This window comes from Thamnophis elegans, chromosome 9, assembly GCF_009769535.1.
Source record: "Thamnophis elegans isolate rThaEle1 chromosome 9, rThaEle1.pri, whole genome shotgun sequence".
NCBI classification, from domain to species: Eukaryota; Metazoa; Chordata; class Lepidosauria; order Squamata; family Colubridae; genus Thamnophis; species Thamnophis elegans.
In genome coordinates this window covers 26,278,221-26,296,166 of record NC_045549.1, presented here as the reverse complement: position 1 = coordinate 26,296,166, position 17,946 = coordinate 26,278,221, and the positions used below count along the sequence as shown (strand labels likewise).

General features: G+C 38.0%; 3 protein-coding genes across 4 annotated transcripts in view; 1 reads left to right on the top strand and 2 right to left on the bottom strand.

Moving 5' to 3' along the window:
• ALPK1 (alpha kinase 1) overlaps window positions 1-4,949 on the bottom strand; it is a 58,063-nt gene extending 53,114 nt beyond the window's left edge. The window contains exon 1 of the mRNA XM_032224289.1: window positions 4,809-4,949. The gene's annotated coding sequence lies outside the window, so the exon portion shown is untranslated. The remainder of the gene's footprint in view (window positions 1-4,808) is intronic.
• Window positions 4,329-6,797, top strand: TIFA (TRAF interacting protein with forkhead associated domain). Of its 2 annotated transcripts, none has more exons than XM_032224293.1 (2): window positions 4,329-4,560; window positions 5,972-6,797. In XM_032224293.1, exon 2 carries the CDS (start codon window positions 5,994-5,996, stop codon window positions 6,531-6,533), a length of 540 nt encoding a protein of 179 aa, XP_032080184.1. In that variant the 5' UTR covers window positions 4,329-4,560; window positions 5,972-5,993; the 3' UTR covers window positions 6,534-6,797. The 2 variants fall into 2 exon arrangements, with proteins under 2 accessions (XP_032080184.1, XP_032080183.1); XM_032224292.1 differs by lacking the exon at window positions 4,329-4,560 and adding an exon at window positions 4,988-5,178 and having other exon boundaries at window positions 5,972-6,792.
• A 4,175-nt stretch (window positions 6,798-10,972) lies between these two features.
• The window catches only part of AP1AR (adaptor related protein complex 1 associated regulatory protein), a 30,593-nt gene continuing 23,619 nt past the window's right edge, over window positions 10,973-17,946 (bottom strand). Inside the window, 3 exon segments of the mRNA XM_032224090.1 lie at window positions 10,973-11,768; window positions 13,097-13,156; window positions 13,159-13,224. Coding sequence (XP_032079981.1) covers window positions 11,509-11,768; window positions 13,097-13,156; window positions 13,159-13,224 — 386 coding nt within the window. The 3' untranslated portion in view covers window positions 10,973-11,508.

The following is a 17,946-nucleotide window of genomic DNA, read 5'->3' as shown; positions in this document are numbered from 1 at the left end:
ATATATATATTCCATCTTTATTATTTTTATAAATAACTGAAAGTGGCAAACCTACCTAATATTCCGTCCGCCTCCTATTTTCACAACAACTCTGGGTAATGAGTTGGACTGAGAGAATGATTGGCTCAAAATCACCCAGCTGGCTTTCATGCCTAAAGTTAGAAATGATGCCTCATTTTTCATCAAGATAGGGTGATTTCTACAATTACATACACATGGTTGGTACAAAATATTGTTACTGGAAATAGACAGCAAAAAGTTAGAATTTTTTTTATTGCCTTGCTCTATCTATTTGGTCAAAAGAGTTTTGTAGCCTAAATGTAATAATGCTATGTTTATTTAATTATGATTTTTTAAAAAAAAATGGCTTGTTCTTACAAAATGGTAGACATAACCTGTGTTTTACAAGCCACAGTGTCTGGTATCACTTGGTGATAAATCTAAATAATTTTAGGTTAGCAATGACATGCAGAAGAACACAAAGCTGACTTTCAATGACATAAAAATATGGATATTGCTGCTTAACAGTTATTGACCAAATTTAGGTCAACTTAAACTTCCTGTTTAAGAAATGTTTTATGAACAGAACAGTAAGTTCCCCTTGGGGATTTATGACTGGATGACACCACATGGCCCATGATATTATCACATAAATATTATGAAGTGTATCACAATTATGTGGATTTACCATAATACTTTTCACAAACCATTAACAAAATTATAAAACTACAATGGGACAATAGTGGGACAAATCCACAGTATTTGCATCAATGTCTTCTAATCCATTCTTTGAGAGCCAGTTTGGATAGCGGTTAAGATGCTAAACTGGAAACTATGCATTCTAATGCCACTTAGGCAGAAAGTCTTTAAGCCAGTCACTCTCTCTTAGCCCTAGAACTAGGGCAATGGAATGTCTGAAATCTTGCCAGAAAGCTGCAGGGACAAGTCCAGTTAGTTGGCAGGAGTCAAGATTGACTTCAAGCCACCCCGAAATTTGAAAGTTATAAATAGCTATACAAATGTGATTAATAAATAAAAAGTTTATTCTTTGAACATGATGAACCTGGCAGTCAACTCTTTTGAAATATTTCTGAGTTATCATGTACACGAAGGCCTAGTATTTTAACCTTGGTTCAGGAGGGCCTGGTTACTGAAGGCCAGGAATTTTAAAAGTAGCTTATAAAAGAGTCTCAGATGAAACTATACTTTAAGTTGCTTCATAAAGTTCATTACAGGTAGTTCTTGATTTATAGCAGTTTTTTAGTGACCATTCAAAGTTACAACACACTTATGACCATTTTTCACACTTATGACCATTGCAGCATCCCCATAGTCATGTGATCAAAATTCGCATGCTTGGCAACTGACTCATTTTTATGATGTTGCAGTGTCCTGGTCATGTCATCCCCATTTGCGACAAACAAAAGTCAATGGGGTAGCCAGATTCCATTAATATTGTGGTACTAATTTAACTACTGCAGTGATTCACATTAACAACTGTAGCAAGAAAGCCGAGGTGGCGCAGTGGTTAAATGCAGCACTGTCAGGCTACTTCAGCTGACTGCAGTTCTGCAGTTCGGCTGTTCAAAATCTCACTGGCTCAGGGTTGACCTCAGCCTTCCATCCTTCTGAGGTGGGTAAAATGAGGACCCGGATTGTTGTTGGGGGCAATATGCTGACTCTAAAACCGCTTAGAGAGGGCTGAAAGCCCTATGAAGCGGTATATAAGTCTAACTGCTATTGCTATTGCTAAGAAAGTTGTAAAATGGGGAAAATTCACTTAACAAATGTCTCACTTAGCAACCTAAATTTTGGCGCAATTGTGGTCATAAATCTAGGGCTACCTGTATTATTATTATGTTGTTATTATTTATATTATTTAATAATACAATTATTGTTATTTAAACAGAAGTTTTGCAAATTCAGTACTGCAATATTTCTTTCAGATAAACGAAAACTTGCCAGCAAAAACTAAATCACAGATAAGAATCAGTTTTGATGCTTGTTAGAAACCGCTAAGGCAGAGATCAGGTACAAGCGCTATTAGTTGATGGAAAGATGTGGTCTGAAAAGAATCCTAAGAATCTGCAAGAGACCCAGCTATTAAGAGGTAATGTGGCATTGGCTTACAGGTATAGGGCATAAAATCCTGGCAGGGGTCCGGAGGTAAACAAAAGTTCATCACTAGCATACTAAAATGTCAACCCCCAATTACTGAATTGAGAAATTTAGAGATCATTCTAAACATGCTGAGATGCGTCTGGAGATATTTGAATGTGTGCACAATAATATGTGCTCAGGAAGTGGTAGATAACCAATGTGTGAGATTGTAACTTTGTATTTCTTTGAAGAAAGAGTATAAAAGCTTTGATATAAACCTGGCTGGGGGTGCCCATTTCCTTTTGAGATGAAGTTTACTGTAAATGACAGATGGGCCGCCCACTTTGCTCCTGTGCAGAAATAAAGTGTTTGAATTCTACCTTCCTCTAGTTAGTGAGAATCATTCTTTACACCACATAAAATGAACAAAGAAGTGGTTTGGGGGTTCAGCCTCAAGTTACACCATTGTTCAGTGACCATTCGAAGTTACAGTGGCACTGAAAAAAGTGACTTTTTTTTACTTACGACCATTGCAGCATCCCCATCAGTGTGGGATTCATTTTTTTACTACCAGTACTGTGGGCGTGGCTTGGTGGTTGTGGCATGGCTTGGTGGGCATGGCAGGGGAAGGATACTGCAAAATCTCCATTTCCTCAAGATCATCTGGGACTCGGAGGCAGAGAAGAGATGGGGCAGGTGCCAGTCAGAGGTGTATTTACCCGGTTCTCCAAACTACTGAAAATTTCCATTACCGGTTCTCCAGAACTGGTCAGAACCTGCTGCATACCACCTCTGATTGGCCCTGGTCATATGATCAAACTTTGTCTCTTGGCAACCAGCAGGTATTTAGGACAGTTGCAGTGTCACGGTACCTGAAGTCATGTGTTCAACCATTTGTACTTTCCGAGCTGGCTCCTGACAAGCAAATTCCATGGCAGATTCACCGAGCACCAATAGATTCATTTAAACAACTGCAGGGATCCGCTTAATAACTGTGGCACAAAAAGTCATAAAATGGGGGCATTACTCACTTAACACCTATCCTGCTTAGCAATAGAAATTTGGGGTTCCATTGTGAAGATAAGTCAAGGGACTACCTGTACATGTGAAATTTTGTTGAATTAATCTTATCTTGAGACGGTAAAAATATGCTTATATTGTTTAAGTCATTGGTGTCAAACTACATCACATCATGTGGTGGATGTGACATGTCGCGACATTTTCTGCCTTTGCGGAGCAGGGGTGGTGAGGCCTGTGCATGATGCATCCAGTTTGGCAGGCCTGCTTGAAGTCTTCACTATTTTTTTCCAGCATGAATTTCCAGCTCCTATCCAACAAGTATTTGCAAACTGCTACTATCAATTTTAGCAATGCTCATTAATTGCCTATTAAAAGTTAGAGATTTGAAATTGTCCAAAGCACTTTTCAGTATTTACAGTAATTTAGGAGATCTAGATGCTGTTAATATGTTTGGACAAAATTGTGAAATAAAAAAAAAATTAACTGAATACGCTGTCATTCCTCAGAATTCGTCAATCCAAATGTCTCTTGCAGTATCTTAAAAGGTTTAAAACTTGAAATAAGGTGACTTAAAGCAGGAAAACACCTAATATCCTACCAATCCCATGAATTCCAATAGAAATTTTCTAACTGAAATTAACCCCAAAATGAAATTTATAATAGGGGTCAAAATTATTTTCAAACCTAATGTCTTCTAAGTATGGCATCATTGGATGCTGGAATACAGCCACATTTTGATTTTAAAAATGGAACTATGGCATTCCAAATGCATCAGAGGTATCACATAAGGTTTTTTTTTAAATTGTGCCTATGTTTCAATTGAAATTGGATCCTATTTGGAAAAGAGATGCTCAAAGTATCCCCGTGAAAAATTCACTCATGAAGCAAGTATTGTCTGCTTAAATTTAGATATCAAAGTATCTCTTTTGATATTGTTTGGTTGTGAAACAATGAGGGCTCCAGAGAAAGAAATAACAAGGTGTCTGTTTAAGAACATCAAAATCACAAATGGTGTGTGTACGTGTGAGAGAGAGAGAGAGAGAGAGAGAGAGAGAGAAAGAGAAACTGACTGACTTCCAATTCTCAGTATCGCTGATAAAGATGTTCCGTTATGCCACATTGTAAATGAGGTTTTATCGACATTTTACAGTCTTGTTTACCAGCTCACATGCCCCACCCTCCTTCTATCTTCGCGGTCTTAGGAAAGGAGGAACTTCGGTTAAGCATCAGAATTGAGACTGTCCCCTTCCCTAACGTTACCCCCTCCCCTTTCGCTGACCGGGAAAAGGAAAGTAGGAGAGATTTTTCTGCAGTTGCAGCGCGGCATCCTTTCGCCACGCATCTCCTCCCGCGAGTCTCTTCCAAAGACACCCTTTTTCTCACGCTCTCATTTGGTGTTGGTGTTGGTGCTGCTGCTGCTTTTGAGATCTCTTTGAAAAGGTGAGTCCCAGGAGGAGGAAGGCAAACCAAATCATATTTTGAAGCTGACCTACCGCTTGATCTGTTCAATATAGGCTTCGATCATTTAAATTTCTAACACATAAGAGTTCGGTAGAGCCTCTCCCCCGCCCCCCGCCTTCAGACGACGCCTTTTGACGCGAATATACTCGTGTCAAACTCAAAAACAAGCAACGCTGTAGAAAATGACGGGGAGAGGCAACAGAGTGGAAGTAAGGCTGACTGCTTACCCGGGCGGTTGCCCGCCTGGCAAAGTTCAGACGAGAACCGGGTGGAATGGGAGATCAGCCAAGGAATCTTTAGCCCCGCTTAATTGCAGGCTTCAGCGCCTGCCTTGAGGTCTCGTGGGATGTTCCCGAAAAGTCCTACTTCCAGTTTCCCCGCCGGAAATAGAAGCGAAAGTGCAAGCCCTCGAAGGGAAGGGCCTCCATTCTGCGTGCAAACGCAAGCAGGATTAAGACACGCGGGCGGGAAGACTCCGCCATCTGGGAACGCGGAGCTGAGAAGTTTTGCAAAAGGACGCCTGGTTGAAAAGAATGTAAAAGTTCTTCCCCTTTTGGAGGAGAAGCAATGCGAATAGATGCCCTGGTATATCCCCGGGTAAGAGATGAGGGTGCTTGGTCTAAGCCTCAAACGAAGCATGGTTTGGGTTTTTGCTTTTAATCTAAACGTGTATCTTCAATAGTTTTCGTGCTGCCTGCGTGTTTTTACCTTTATGTGCTGCCTCATGACTTTATAGAAATGATGATGGATAGGGCAGTGTTTCTCAACCTTGGCTACTTGAAGATGTCTGGACTTCAACTCCCAGAATTCCCCAGCCAGCGAATGCTGGGAGTTGAAGTCCAGACATCTTCAAGTAGCCAAGGTTGAGAAACACTGGGATAGGGGACTTAAAAGCCATAATTGTCACTTTGGATCTCTTCATAAATGGCAGTATTTGAACAATTAGTTAAATCAATACTTCCTATGTAAAAAAAACCCAGTAAATTAAAATTAACCTTTATGGTTGTGTTTTTTCTTCATTTTTTCAGTTTACTGGGACCAAACCTTGTAGCCGCCATCCTTGTCAAATATTTATGATCCCTATCAAAATGCTCGTTTGCTTCCATTTTTGATGGGAGGTTTTTTTTGTTCTTTTTTAAAAAAAATATTTACAAACATAAAATACAGATACATAAAACTTAGGCATACCCCACATTTACCCAATGCAATACGAACAGGAGCTTCCTGTTCTTTCTAATAGCAATTATCAATCGATATCGCTCACCTTATATTGTTTCCCCTTCTATTATATTTCATTTGTATTTCACCATTCACACTTTTTTTTGCTCTTAATGAAGTGTCAAGCATCTATGATTTTAAAATGATTTTAATATGTGCTTTGTTCTTTTAGGATTTTCTGAATTAGTACTGCCATGTCTGATTTTGAAACTCAAGATACTGAAGAGACTGTAACTTGCCTGCAAATCACTGTTTATCACCCAAATCAAGGAGAAAAACCAGTCTTCAATGCTTTAAGCTTCTGTCATGAACAACAGCTGAGAGCAGATGATATAGTGAAATTTGGAAGAGATCCGAATATGTGTCGTTTTCACTTTGTGGATTCACGGGTTTCACGTGTTCAGTTTTGCCTTCAGTTTTTCAGGCACTTCAACAGCTCAGAGTTTGGTTTTGAGATTAAGAATCTGAGCAAAAAGGGAAAGTTATCTGTGGAGGGTGTTGAACTGGCCTATCTAAATAAAGTCAATCTACCAGACAAATGTATAGTTTGCTTTGGAGAGTACCAGATGCAATTGCAAAAACAAGAAGGACAATGTGAAGACTTCTTTAACATCTGCTTTGAATTGGCCAGAACGCCACTGTTACAAGAAAACAACCTATTTTTAAAAAAACCAGTATGTGAAAGCGGCAGTTCATACGCCCAATTTCCAACAGAGATGGATGACAATGAATAAATTGGAAAATTCCATGAAAAACAATTGTATTCAGTGGGCATCTTTACCTTGTGTTCTATGGTAGTTGAAATGATATCTGTACATCTATATTAGAGGTCCCCAAACTTTTTAAATAGGGGGCCAATTCATGGTCCCTCGGACTTGGGGGAGGGAGCCGACTACTTGGGTGGGTGTGGCTAGGTGGTCATGTGATGGTGGGCATGGTCAATTTAGCTGTCCACTAAACAATGCACACAAATTAAACTTTAATCTGTTTGTTCCTGGGAGTGTTTTATTTGCTTTTGCATGTTGCTCTTTTGGTTGACTTTTCTTTTTACTAGATTGTTTTTTAAGTTGTTTAGGAGTCTAGTGGTCCACTTTAGGAAACTCAGTTTGCAGCAATTCTTCTCAGTTCCAAGGAGCTTATAATCAACAAGTCTTTTTTTCACCATCTCTCTTGTCTCTCTCCCTTTCTTTCTCTATTTGTCCCGTGGAGAGTGGGCGGGGGGGGGAGGAAGCCCTGCCCGGGTGCTGGGAATCTGACATCTGGAGTGTGTGAAGACTTATGGCTTTCTGCCTTGCAGAAGCAAAGACGGGCCAGAGATTTAAGAGAACACAGTGCCCCAGTTCCCCTGAGGACAGCCCACCACCTCTTGTCCACCTTGGGGCCCCACATCCAGCCCATGACCGGGGGACACGCTGCTTCCGCGCTAGTCTGGCTGGCAGGTAGGTGACCCTCCTCCGCCCATCCAGTCCTCCTGCAGCACTCCTGGCCGCACAGTGGCCCCAGGAGGCCTCTGAGTGGTGCCCGTTTTTGGCTTCCCCAGCCTCCAGAAGCACTCTGCTAGTAAAAAATGTTGGCCTTACCTTCCAGTTCCAGCCTACGGGGCTTGCAAAGGTAAGTCCCTGCGCTCGGCCGAAGGATGGGGGTCTGCCGGGTAGGCAGGGCAATGTGGGTGGGATAGCCGTGTCACCGCAGGCCGGATTAATGGTTTCAGCAGGCTATCTGACCCGCGGGCCATAGTTTTAGGACCCCTGATCTATATCGTCACTGATGCCAATAATTAGCATCTTTCAGAGGCACTTGATGAATGGACAGTCATAAAAATTTAATATTGTTTCAACATTACTACCTTTTGGTATATTTGAAAACTTCCATCAACCAGTTGCAGCAGCTTTCTGTACTTAGATTCCAGTTGTACTGATATTTGTACAAGGAACTTAATGCTTCCATTTTTCTCCTCCCACTATGTTCTTCTATGTCTTCACTTATAAAAGCATTTGATAATCAGTGTTTTAAATGATGAACACAAGAGAAATATGTTTGTTTTATAAGTATCTTTAAGAAACATTTTGGCCAATGATGTGGTTAACATTTGGAAACCAATTTAATTTTTAAAAAATATTTAAAGTCCTGAATGGTGTGAGGGATTGCTTATTTAGCATGGACTTGTAAAGTTGGTAGATGAGAACTTCTTAGACAGTGTACTAATTTTAAAGACTTAGATTTCAAAATCAAAAGACAAGTGGACATCTATATAAAAACCAGTAAAAGGCATAATAAAAAACGAACAGTCCCTTGTTCTTCCAAAATCAAGTACCAGTACTCTGACTTTTGGCCATGATTGAGCTAAACTTTGTTGCTAACCGAGACATTGTTAAGTTAATTTTACTACCTTTCTTGCCACAGTTGTTAAGTGAATCACTGCAATGGTTAAGTTAGTAACATGGTTATTAAGTGAAGCTGGCTTCCCCATTGAGGTTGCTTGTCAGAGGGTCACTAAAGGGGATCACATGACCCAGGACACTGCAACCATCATAAACAGGTGCCAGTTGCCAAAGATCTGAATTTTAATCACGACATGGGGTTGTAAATGTGAAAAACAGTCATAAATCACTTTTTTCACTGATGTAAATTTGAATGGTCACTAAGCAAACATGTTAAGTTGCAGATTACCTCTACAATGGAACAATAAGACTCAAAAAATATAAGGCTAGTTATGAAGTGCGTAAAAAATTTATTCACAGCTTGATAAATCTAAACTTTTAAGGATTGTAGCATTTATGAAATGACAAATATTAAACCATATATATATATGTATGTATGTATGTATACACACACACACGCACACACACTTGTAGATTTTCACTGGTATAGGTATGCAGGTCTTGGCATATTTGGATCTTTTCCTGTGTAAGATTGACAGTATCTTGGTGACATTTCGATGAGGCACCAGCCTGAAGAGTGTGGACCTCGTCGAAACATCGCCAACATACATACATACATACATACATACATATATATGCAGTGTACAAATATAATAAAGTGTATTACAAGAACTCAAAATACGGAACTCAATTTTTTCAGCAACAAACTTCTACTTTAGAAATGCAATATATGAAGAAAACAAATTGTCAGGTATTATGAATGGTAAAATCTGTCTTTTAATTTAAACATAAAAGGCACAGGAAAAGAAATCAAATGATCACCTTGGTATACATTAATTAATTTTTTACATATAAACAAATAACTATTTACTGTCGCTGATCTCTTCAAACCCATAACTCTGGAGATGTGAATAATATAAACAATAAATATTCTGCATCTGGAATATAACTTATAAATTAATCTATAGAAGAGTTAATGAATCAATATGGCAGTAATAAAGTTTGTTACTGAGCAGAAAGAGACAAAAGGCAAGCACAAACCTACCAAGTGGAATTATATAGTTATTAGTGTATGCATTTTAGTGGTTTTAGAAACTACTATTGCTTTGGTAGCAAAGGTGCAAGAGATGTTCAGCTTTTGTTGAGCAGCTGGCAGCTCTGGTTAATTTTGTCAGTGCTTGGAACCCAGTTAAGGTTAGATCTGAGTAGTACTTGGGACAGAATCCAGTCAGTACCGTAGCTGTAGTCTAGACTGAGAAGTGGGAAAAAGATACTGGAAGAAAACTGTCATGCACCTTTTATAGTGTTCAAAAAAAAAAAAAAAAAGTGGGTGGGGGGTGGGAGAAAGTAACTTGGTTTTTTCATATCCATCAAGGGTTTTTTGTTTTTGTCAAGCTTGACTTGAAGGAAATGAACTTTTAAAACAAAATAAATAATTTTCAGTACTGCAGTTCTGGTTTTCCTTTCTACTGTAGCAGCAGCTGCTAGAAGCCATCATGTTGTCTATGTGTGTCTATGGTATTTCATTGTTAATGCATTGCAAGAAAACTCGTTAGGAAGCTTAGAGCATGACTAATAGAACAAAATGAAGTTCAACTCAAGGAGATACCTTGAAGTAAATACTGCTGCTCCTGATTTACAGTACTACATTACTACACTGAAATGGTTATGAATCAGATACTTGTGAGAGAGACATGTCTGCTTTATCATACAAATGTAATCATCATTCCAAAGCAGTTTTTGTCTTATCAAAAACAGCTTTATGAGAAGAGTTTTCTAGTCTCAATGGTTAGAAACAATTAAGGACAAGGATTTTGGGGGGATTAAACCATACTGGTAATAGTAACATTTTGAATAATGGTGTCATCATTTTCAGAAGTTATTAACTCTGATAAACTGAATTTAATTAAATTACAACAATGGAATGTTTCACATACTTCAGAAAGATATACTTTGATTGGAATGTGAATTTGCATTGATTCAGCCACAGAAAGTATCCATGCTATCTGTATTTTACAAATCAGAACACTAAATTACCAATTATTAATTTTACACAATTTAAAAATTAAATAGCTACTTTGTATTAGAAGTGCTTATCATTTTCATTTGGAAGAACAGTGGAACCTTAAAAATGCAAACCTCTGCATTTCGGTGTCCAGCGTTTTAAAATAAAGAAGTCTTCAATGCTTCCAAATTTCTATAATTAAATAGGTCATTACTGCCATGATAAATTTTATTTATAATGCTTTAGCTTTATAAATAAAATGCTTTCAAATGTAAAACATTGTGCTTGAGATTTAATCTCAGTAAAACACCAGGATGAATAAAGAAAAAATAGATTCCAAAGTTTATTTAATTTTCAAAACAAATTGAACTGAAAAAAGTAACTGTTAGGGATGCTATAGCTGAATAGTAGAACATATAGTGTGCTTTCACTATGTCCCGTCCTCAACATTTCCAGGTAAATCTGGAATTGCATGAAATACCAGAGAAGTGGGAAAGTAGTGCCAAGGCTTGGAACATTGGGCTATATGGATCAATAGACTGACTCAGTGTAAGGCAGCATCCTATGTTTCTTGGGAAGCCATAGCAGAATTCCTATTCCTAGTTTCATATTTCAAGTACAAAAGTGCTGATCAGATTTCCTGCTAAAATTATGCTAATGAAGGTATAGCGGTACTTTGGTACTCAATTGCTTTGAAACATCAAATTTGGTACTCAATATATTTTGATGTGAAAATTTTGTCCTGGTATTCATCGTTTGGTACACAAGCTAGAACTTGTCTGTATTGGCTGCCTTGTGACTCACTATATTATTCCTTATGGGAAAAATCAATTTGGTACCCATCATTTTTGGTACTCATTGCACCTCCTAGAATCAATTCATGAGAAGTACCGAGGTACCACTGCATTAAAAAAAAAAATAACCCAAAGACTGAAATAGGACAATTGATTAAAACATTAAGCTGTAACACTGTATTTAATGAAGGGTGCTGTATGCTTAAACCTAAAAACAGACATAATAGAACCATTCAAGTATAAACATTTAAAAGGTAGATTATAAAAATTGCACTTACAATTCAGTTCAGATAGCAAACCACATTGTTAGCCAACCATATTTTTTAATGGACATAAATAGCGTAGATTCTTTCTTTTTTATAGAAATCTGGAGCTTAGTCACCAAGAGCAGTCACTGTATCATTTCCTTATTGGAAAAGGAGGATTTGCAGCAGCAGCAGCAGTGATTACAAGATTGTGCACAATACAGGTTTGTAGGTTTCCCAACTTCAATCGTTCTGCTAGGCACCCAATGGCCAATTTCATTATCTCACTTGTTGATCAACACCAGAAGTTTTTGATCTGTTGCAGAAAGTTCTAAAACAGGATTTACAAATCCAGCATATTCTGAATTGCCGTTATCATCCATTTCTGCACTAACGAAGTCATTCTCCCATTCCAAACCAGTAGAATCATCAGATGTAGAAGTTGGGTTACTTCCAGTTTTCTTGCCATTAAATTTCAATGCTGCTCGGAGAATATCTTCTTCAGTTTTTGAACGTTCTCTCAAAGGGATCATTCTGTTTATACCTGCCATTGAAAAATGTTTTAAATAGAATCCTTGACCTTAACCCTAACCCTTGAATCCTTAGAAGTTGTCTTTACGTGGTTCTTAGGTTTCATGTAGATACATCCTGAGTCAAATAACTACAATTTCTTTTGCAAATTATCTAATATGGGAGGCAAATCCATGTAGCAGCCAGGAAATGATATGGTACTTCAAACATTTAATACATCAGCATCAGAGGTGGTATTCAGCAGGTTCCGACCAGTTCTAGAGAACCAGTAGTAGAATTTTGAGTAGTTTGGAGAACCGGTAAATACCATCTCTGACTGGCCTTCATCTATTCTCTGCCTCCCGAGTCCCAGCTGCAGGAAATGGGGATTTTGCAGTAACCTTACCCTGGAGTGGGGAGGGAATGGAGATTTTTAAGGTATATTTCCCCTGCCACGCCCACCAAGCCATGCCACGCTCACAGAACCAGTACTAAAAAATTTTGAATCCCGCCAGTGATCAGCATGGCATAAATGTTTATGGAACAGAAACCACATCACCAATAGCTAAGTTTATTGTGGTTTCAGAATTCAGCTTTCAAACAAGCTTTTGACAAAACTTTTGATGAAGAATATATTAAGAAAATCAATCAATCAATTTATTTACAGCAAAAAGGCCAAATGAGTAAGTTACAAACTCAATCTAAATTAATATATTAAGAAAATAAACTCATAGTGAATGCTATGACAAAATTAATCTTAATCTTTTAAAATCCTACCTATCTTATTTTTCTGCAGTTGTCGTCTTAACCAGCCTATAAAGACATTTGAAAACTGTTTCTATTAATTCTAACATTAAAAAACTTTATTACACAAGTCTACTTTCTCTTACCTTCCATGCCTCATTTTTTCTTGTGATTATATTTAAGCAATATAACTATGCAGAACATTCTCTGTACTATGTAGAAATATATAAATAAATAGCCAGGTATTAAACCTTTCCTCTGCAAGTTCTGTGAGTCCAATGCAGCAGCAACATACTGATTTTTTTCTAACAATATTTTTTAGTAGCAAAAATGTTTTATGGTTAAGGAAAATTCATTTTGCAATGCAAATAGGGGAATAATGGGAGTCCTTGGTTAATGACAATAATGACAATAATCCTCAATCCAGTTTAAGTTTACCTACTGCAATTTCTTCTTTATTCATGCTTCCCTCAGATGGATTTGTAATCTAGATAGCTTATGAAATTTCAAAAGCAATAATGCAGTTTTGATTTTTAAAACCCAACAGTGTCTACTGTGTTGAATTTGTTTTGGATCACTTTAGATCAATTAAACAATTTTATAGGATGGAACATGTACCTTCTTCATCTTCCCATTCTAAATCTAAGGAATTACTGTCATCATTTCCACTTGTAGATTGGTTTTGGTCATTAAATCACAACTGCTCTCTGTATTTGGTGTTAGAACAGTGGCATCTGATGAAAGTCCTGTAATAAAAATAAATTAAATGTACTTGAACAGAAGAGGAGAGGAATAGGAGGGAAAAGGATAGGAAAAATAATTCCTCATTTGCACATGAAATATTCTCAACAAATTTTTAGAATTTACTTTAAAAGTAATAGGATTTTTAGTAAAATGAATTATTTACAACATTATTGTTCAATTTTTTGAATCATAATAGTTAAATGAATTTTAGCAATATTAATGTTTAGTCAACTAATGGACTGGAGTTCCTAAAAACAAACTTGGTTCCATAGGAACTTCTTATAAAGGAAAACAATCTTTACTCCCTAAAGCCATCTATACAGTGGGGCAAAAAAGTATTTAGTCAGCCACCAATTGTGCAAGTTCTCCCACTTAAAAAGATGAGGGAGACCTGTAATTGACATTATAGGTAGACCTCAACTATGAGAGACAAAATGAGAAAACAATCCAGACAATCACATTGTCTGATTTGGAAAGAATTTTTTTGCAAATTATGGTGAAAATTAAGTATTTGGTCAATATCAAAAGTTCATCTCAATACTTTGTTATATATCCTTTGTTGGCAATGACAGAGGTCAACATTTCTGTAAGTCTTCACAAGGTTGGCACACACTGTTGCTGGTATGTTGGGCCCATTCCTCCATGCAGATCTCCTCTAGAGCAGTGATGTTTGGGGCTATCGCTGGGCAACACAGACTTTCAACTCCTCCAAAGGTTTTCTATGGGGTTGAGATCTGGAGACTGGCTAGGCCACTCCAGGACTTGAAATGCTTCTTACGAAGCTACTCCTTCGTTGCCCGGGCAGTGTTTGGGATCTTTGTCATGCTGAAAGACCAGCCACGTTTCATCTTCAATGCCCTTGCTGATGGAAGAAAGGTGGAAAAAAAAAAAAAAAAACCAAAAAAGGAGGGTTTGCACTCAAAATCTCAATATACATGGCCCCATTCATTCTTTCCTGTACACGGATAAGTCGTCCTGGTCCCTTTGCAGAGAAACAGTCCCAAAGCATGAGGTTGCCACCCCTATGCTTCACAGTAGGTATGGTGTTCTTTGGATGCAACTCAGCATTCTCTCTCCTCCAAACACGATGAGTTGTGTTTCTACCAAACAGTTCTACTTTAGTTACATCTGACCATATGACATCTCCTAATCCTCTTCTGGATCATCCAAATGCTCTCTAGCAAACTTCAGACGGGCCCGGACATGTACTGGCTTAAGTAGGGGGACACGTCTGGCACTGCAGGATTTGAGTCCCTGGCGGCATAGTGTGTTACTGATGGTAGCCTTTGTTATGTTGGTCCCAGCCAGGGCTGGGTTTCGACCGGTTTGCACCGGTCCCTGCGATCTGGTTGGTCGCCGAACCCGGAAGTAAGTAACTTCCGGGAACGGCGAAGCCCCCCCCCCCCCGCGCACACCCGCTCCTTACCCGGTTTTTTTCGAATTTCGCGCTTTCCACGCATGCGCAGAACGCCTGCGCGATCCTCCAGGAGCAGCTGGAGCATCGCGCAGATGCTAGTACGCATGCGCGCGCCGCGTGCGTGTACGAGGACGCCGCGTGTGTGCACGCGCGCCGCGTGCGTGAGGACGCCGCCGGCCTCGTTCCAACCGATCCGGTTGGAACGGGCGAGAAACCCACCGCCTGGTCCCAGCTCTCTGCAGGTCATTCACTAGGTCCACTCGTGTGGTTCTGGGATTTTTTGCTCACCGTTCTTGTGATCATTTGACCCCATGGGTTGAGATCTTGTGTGGAGCCCCAGATCGAGGGAGATTATCTTTTTTTTTTTTTTTAAAACAGAACTTTTTATTTTTCTTTAAAAAAAAAACACAAATATGTCATCATTTGTCAATCATTAAGACATTGAAGTACAATTTTTTTTTGTTGTGTGTACCCCTCCCTCCCTCCCACCCCCCCCTCCTCCTTCCCCCCCCCGACTTCCCAGAACCCGTACACGGTATGGATTTTTAACTAACACAGTCTAAAATCTATTGAGAAAAAAGAAATAAAGAAATTAATGACATTCTAGATTGACCTTAGCTTCTTCTTACTGAACTGACTTTTAACAGTTTAAATCATTTCTGATCTTAAGCATAGGCTAACTGGAATTTCTTAGTCCCGTATTTATTTGTATATAGTCAATCCATTTTTTCCAGTCTCGTTTATATATCTCATTTGAATGATCTTTAGATATGCCGATATTTTAGCCATTTCGGCTAAGTTGTTACTTTCAATGTCCATTCTTGGATTGTAGGCAAGTCTTCCTTCTTCCAATATTGCGCCACCAACAGTCTTGCTGCAGTTATCAGGTGCAGAATCAAATTGGTCTCTACCACTGTAAAGTCAGTACATATACCTAGTAAAAATAACTGAGGAATAAACTTTATCCTTCTTTTAAAAACATTTTGCATGACCCACCATATTTTTATCCAAAATGCCTTAACCTTTTGGCAGGTCCACCATATATGATAATATGTAGCGTCGAGAGAACCACACCTCCAACATTTAGGCTGTACATTCGGATACATAGAAGCCAACTTTTAGGATCTAAATGCCATCTATAGAACATCTTGTAAAAATTTTCTCTCAGATTTGAGCTTGTGTAAATTTCACATTTCTTAACCAGATTCTTTCCCATGTATCCAACATTATTGGTTCCTCAATATTTTGAGCCCATTTTATCATACAATCTTTAACCAATTCTGTCTTCCGAATCCATCTGTATTAATACACTTATATATCCTCTTTATATGCATTAAGCTTTGATCTCTTATTTGTTTAAACAGATTATCCTCAACTTGGATAAAACCAATTTTTTGGTCTATTTTCCACCTAGCCTGTAATTGCCCATACTGGAACCATGTTTGAACTACCTTCTCCTCTTTTAATACCTCTAAAGATTTTAATTGTAATACCCCCCTTTCCGGGGTAAGAAGCTGTCTGTAAGTAATTCTGTCCTGTTTTTGTGCTGTATTCATATTTTCAATTGCGTGTCTAGGAATTGCCCACATGGGTATCCTGTCATTTAATTTATATTGGTATTTCTTCCAAACCCGCAATAAAGCATTTCTTAAAATATGACTTTTAAAATTCTTATCCAATTTTTTGTTGAATAACAGGTAAGCATGCCAACCAAATACCAGATTGTGTCCCTCAATATTCAATATTCTATCATTGGTTAAATGAGTCCAGTCACTAATTACAGATAATGCCACTGCATCATAATATAGTTTTAAATTAGGTAGTTTCAATCCTCCTCTCTCACGTACATCTTGCATTATTTTCATCTTTACCCTCGGCTTCTTTCCTGCCCACACAAATTTGTTGATACCCTTCTGCCATTCTAAAAGGTTCGCATCTTTTTTAAGTATAGGTAACATTTGGAAAAGAAATAAAATTTTGGTAAAATGTTCATTTCACTGCCGCTATCCTACCCAGCAAAGATAAGTGCAATTTCTCCCATTTTTTCATCTCTGTCTGTATGCTATGCCAAAGTGGTTCATAATTATGCTTATATAATTTCCCATTTGAAGTTAAAATGTTAACTCCAAGATATTTGACTTTTTAACTACCTCACATCCTAGCATCACTCCTAATTCTTCCTTTTGTTTAATATTCATATTTATAGCTAATATTTTGGTTTTTCCTAAGTTTATTTTAAAGCCCGACACTTGACCATATTGATTAATCGTATTCATTAAAACCATACTGGATTCCTGCGGTTGTTCCAATATTATGACCAAATCATCCGCAAAAGCGCGGACTCTATATTCTTGCTGCCTAATCTTGATCCCTTTTAAACATCCAAGCCCCGTATTTTATTCAACAATACTTCCAAAGTTATAATCAACAATAATGGGGACAAAGGACAGCCCTGTCTTGTACCTTTTCCAATTTGAAAAGAGTCTGTTAAACTTCCATTGACTATGATTTGTGCTGTTTGCTGTTGGTATATTGCTTTAATTGACTGTAAAAAATTATCTCCTATCTGCATTTTTTGCAGTATCTTCAGCAGAAATTGCCAGTTAACTCGATCAAAGGCCTTCTCAGCATCCAAAAATATAAACGCAGCAGGGATCTGGTTGTTCTTTCCCAAATATTCTAATGCAGTTAATAATTAATCTAACATTACTTTTCATCTGTCTCCCTTGTATAAAACCTGTTTGGTCCGTATGTATCAATTGTTGAATGACCAACATTAACCTATTTGCTAATATTTTAGTAAAAATTTTATAATCTACATTCAGTAATGAAATAGGTCTATAATTTTTGGGTTGAGTAGTATCTTGATCTTCTTTGGGTATCAAAGATATAAACGCTGTCTTCCAAGATGGAGGGACTTTACCTTCCGTTTGAATCATATTAAATAATTCTCTAAGAGGTTCTACCATTTCTAACTGTAAGTTTTTATAGTAAACCGCTGTCAAGCCATCTGTACCTGGTGCTTTCCCTGACTTTAATTGCTTAATTACCTGCAGGATTTCCCCCGAGGTTATTGGTTGATTCAATTTTTGCCTGTGTTCTTCTCTAACTGAAGGTATTTTCTCTTTGTCTAAATATTTGTCTATGTCTAAACCATTAATTTTATCCCCTTTGTACAGTTCTGTAAAAAATTCCCAGAAAGCCTTTTGAATCTCTTCCTGTTGAAACACCTCCTTCCCTCTATAAATCAGTTTAGATATATTTCGAGTTTTCCTTTTTTTCCTAATCTGATAAGCTAACCATCTGC

Bases quoted from the DNA above. Each gene is read 5' to 3' on its own strand.
- TIFA (XM_032224293.1), top strand. From the start codon at position 5,994: ATGTCTGATTTTGAAACTCAAGATACTGAAGAGACTGTAACTTGCCTG.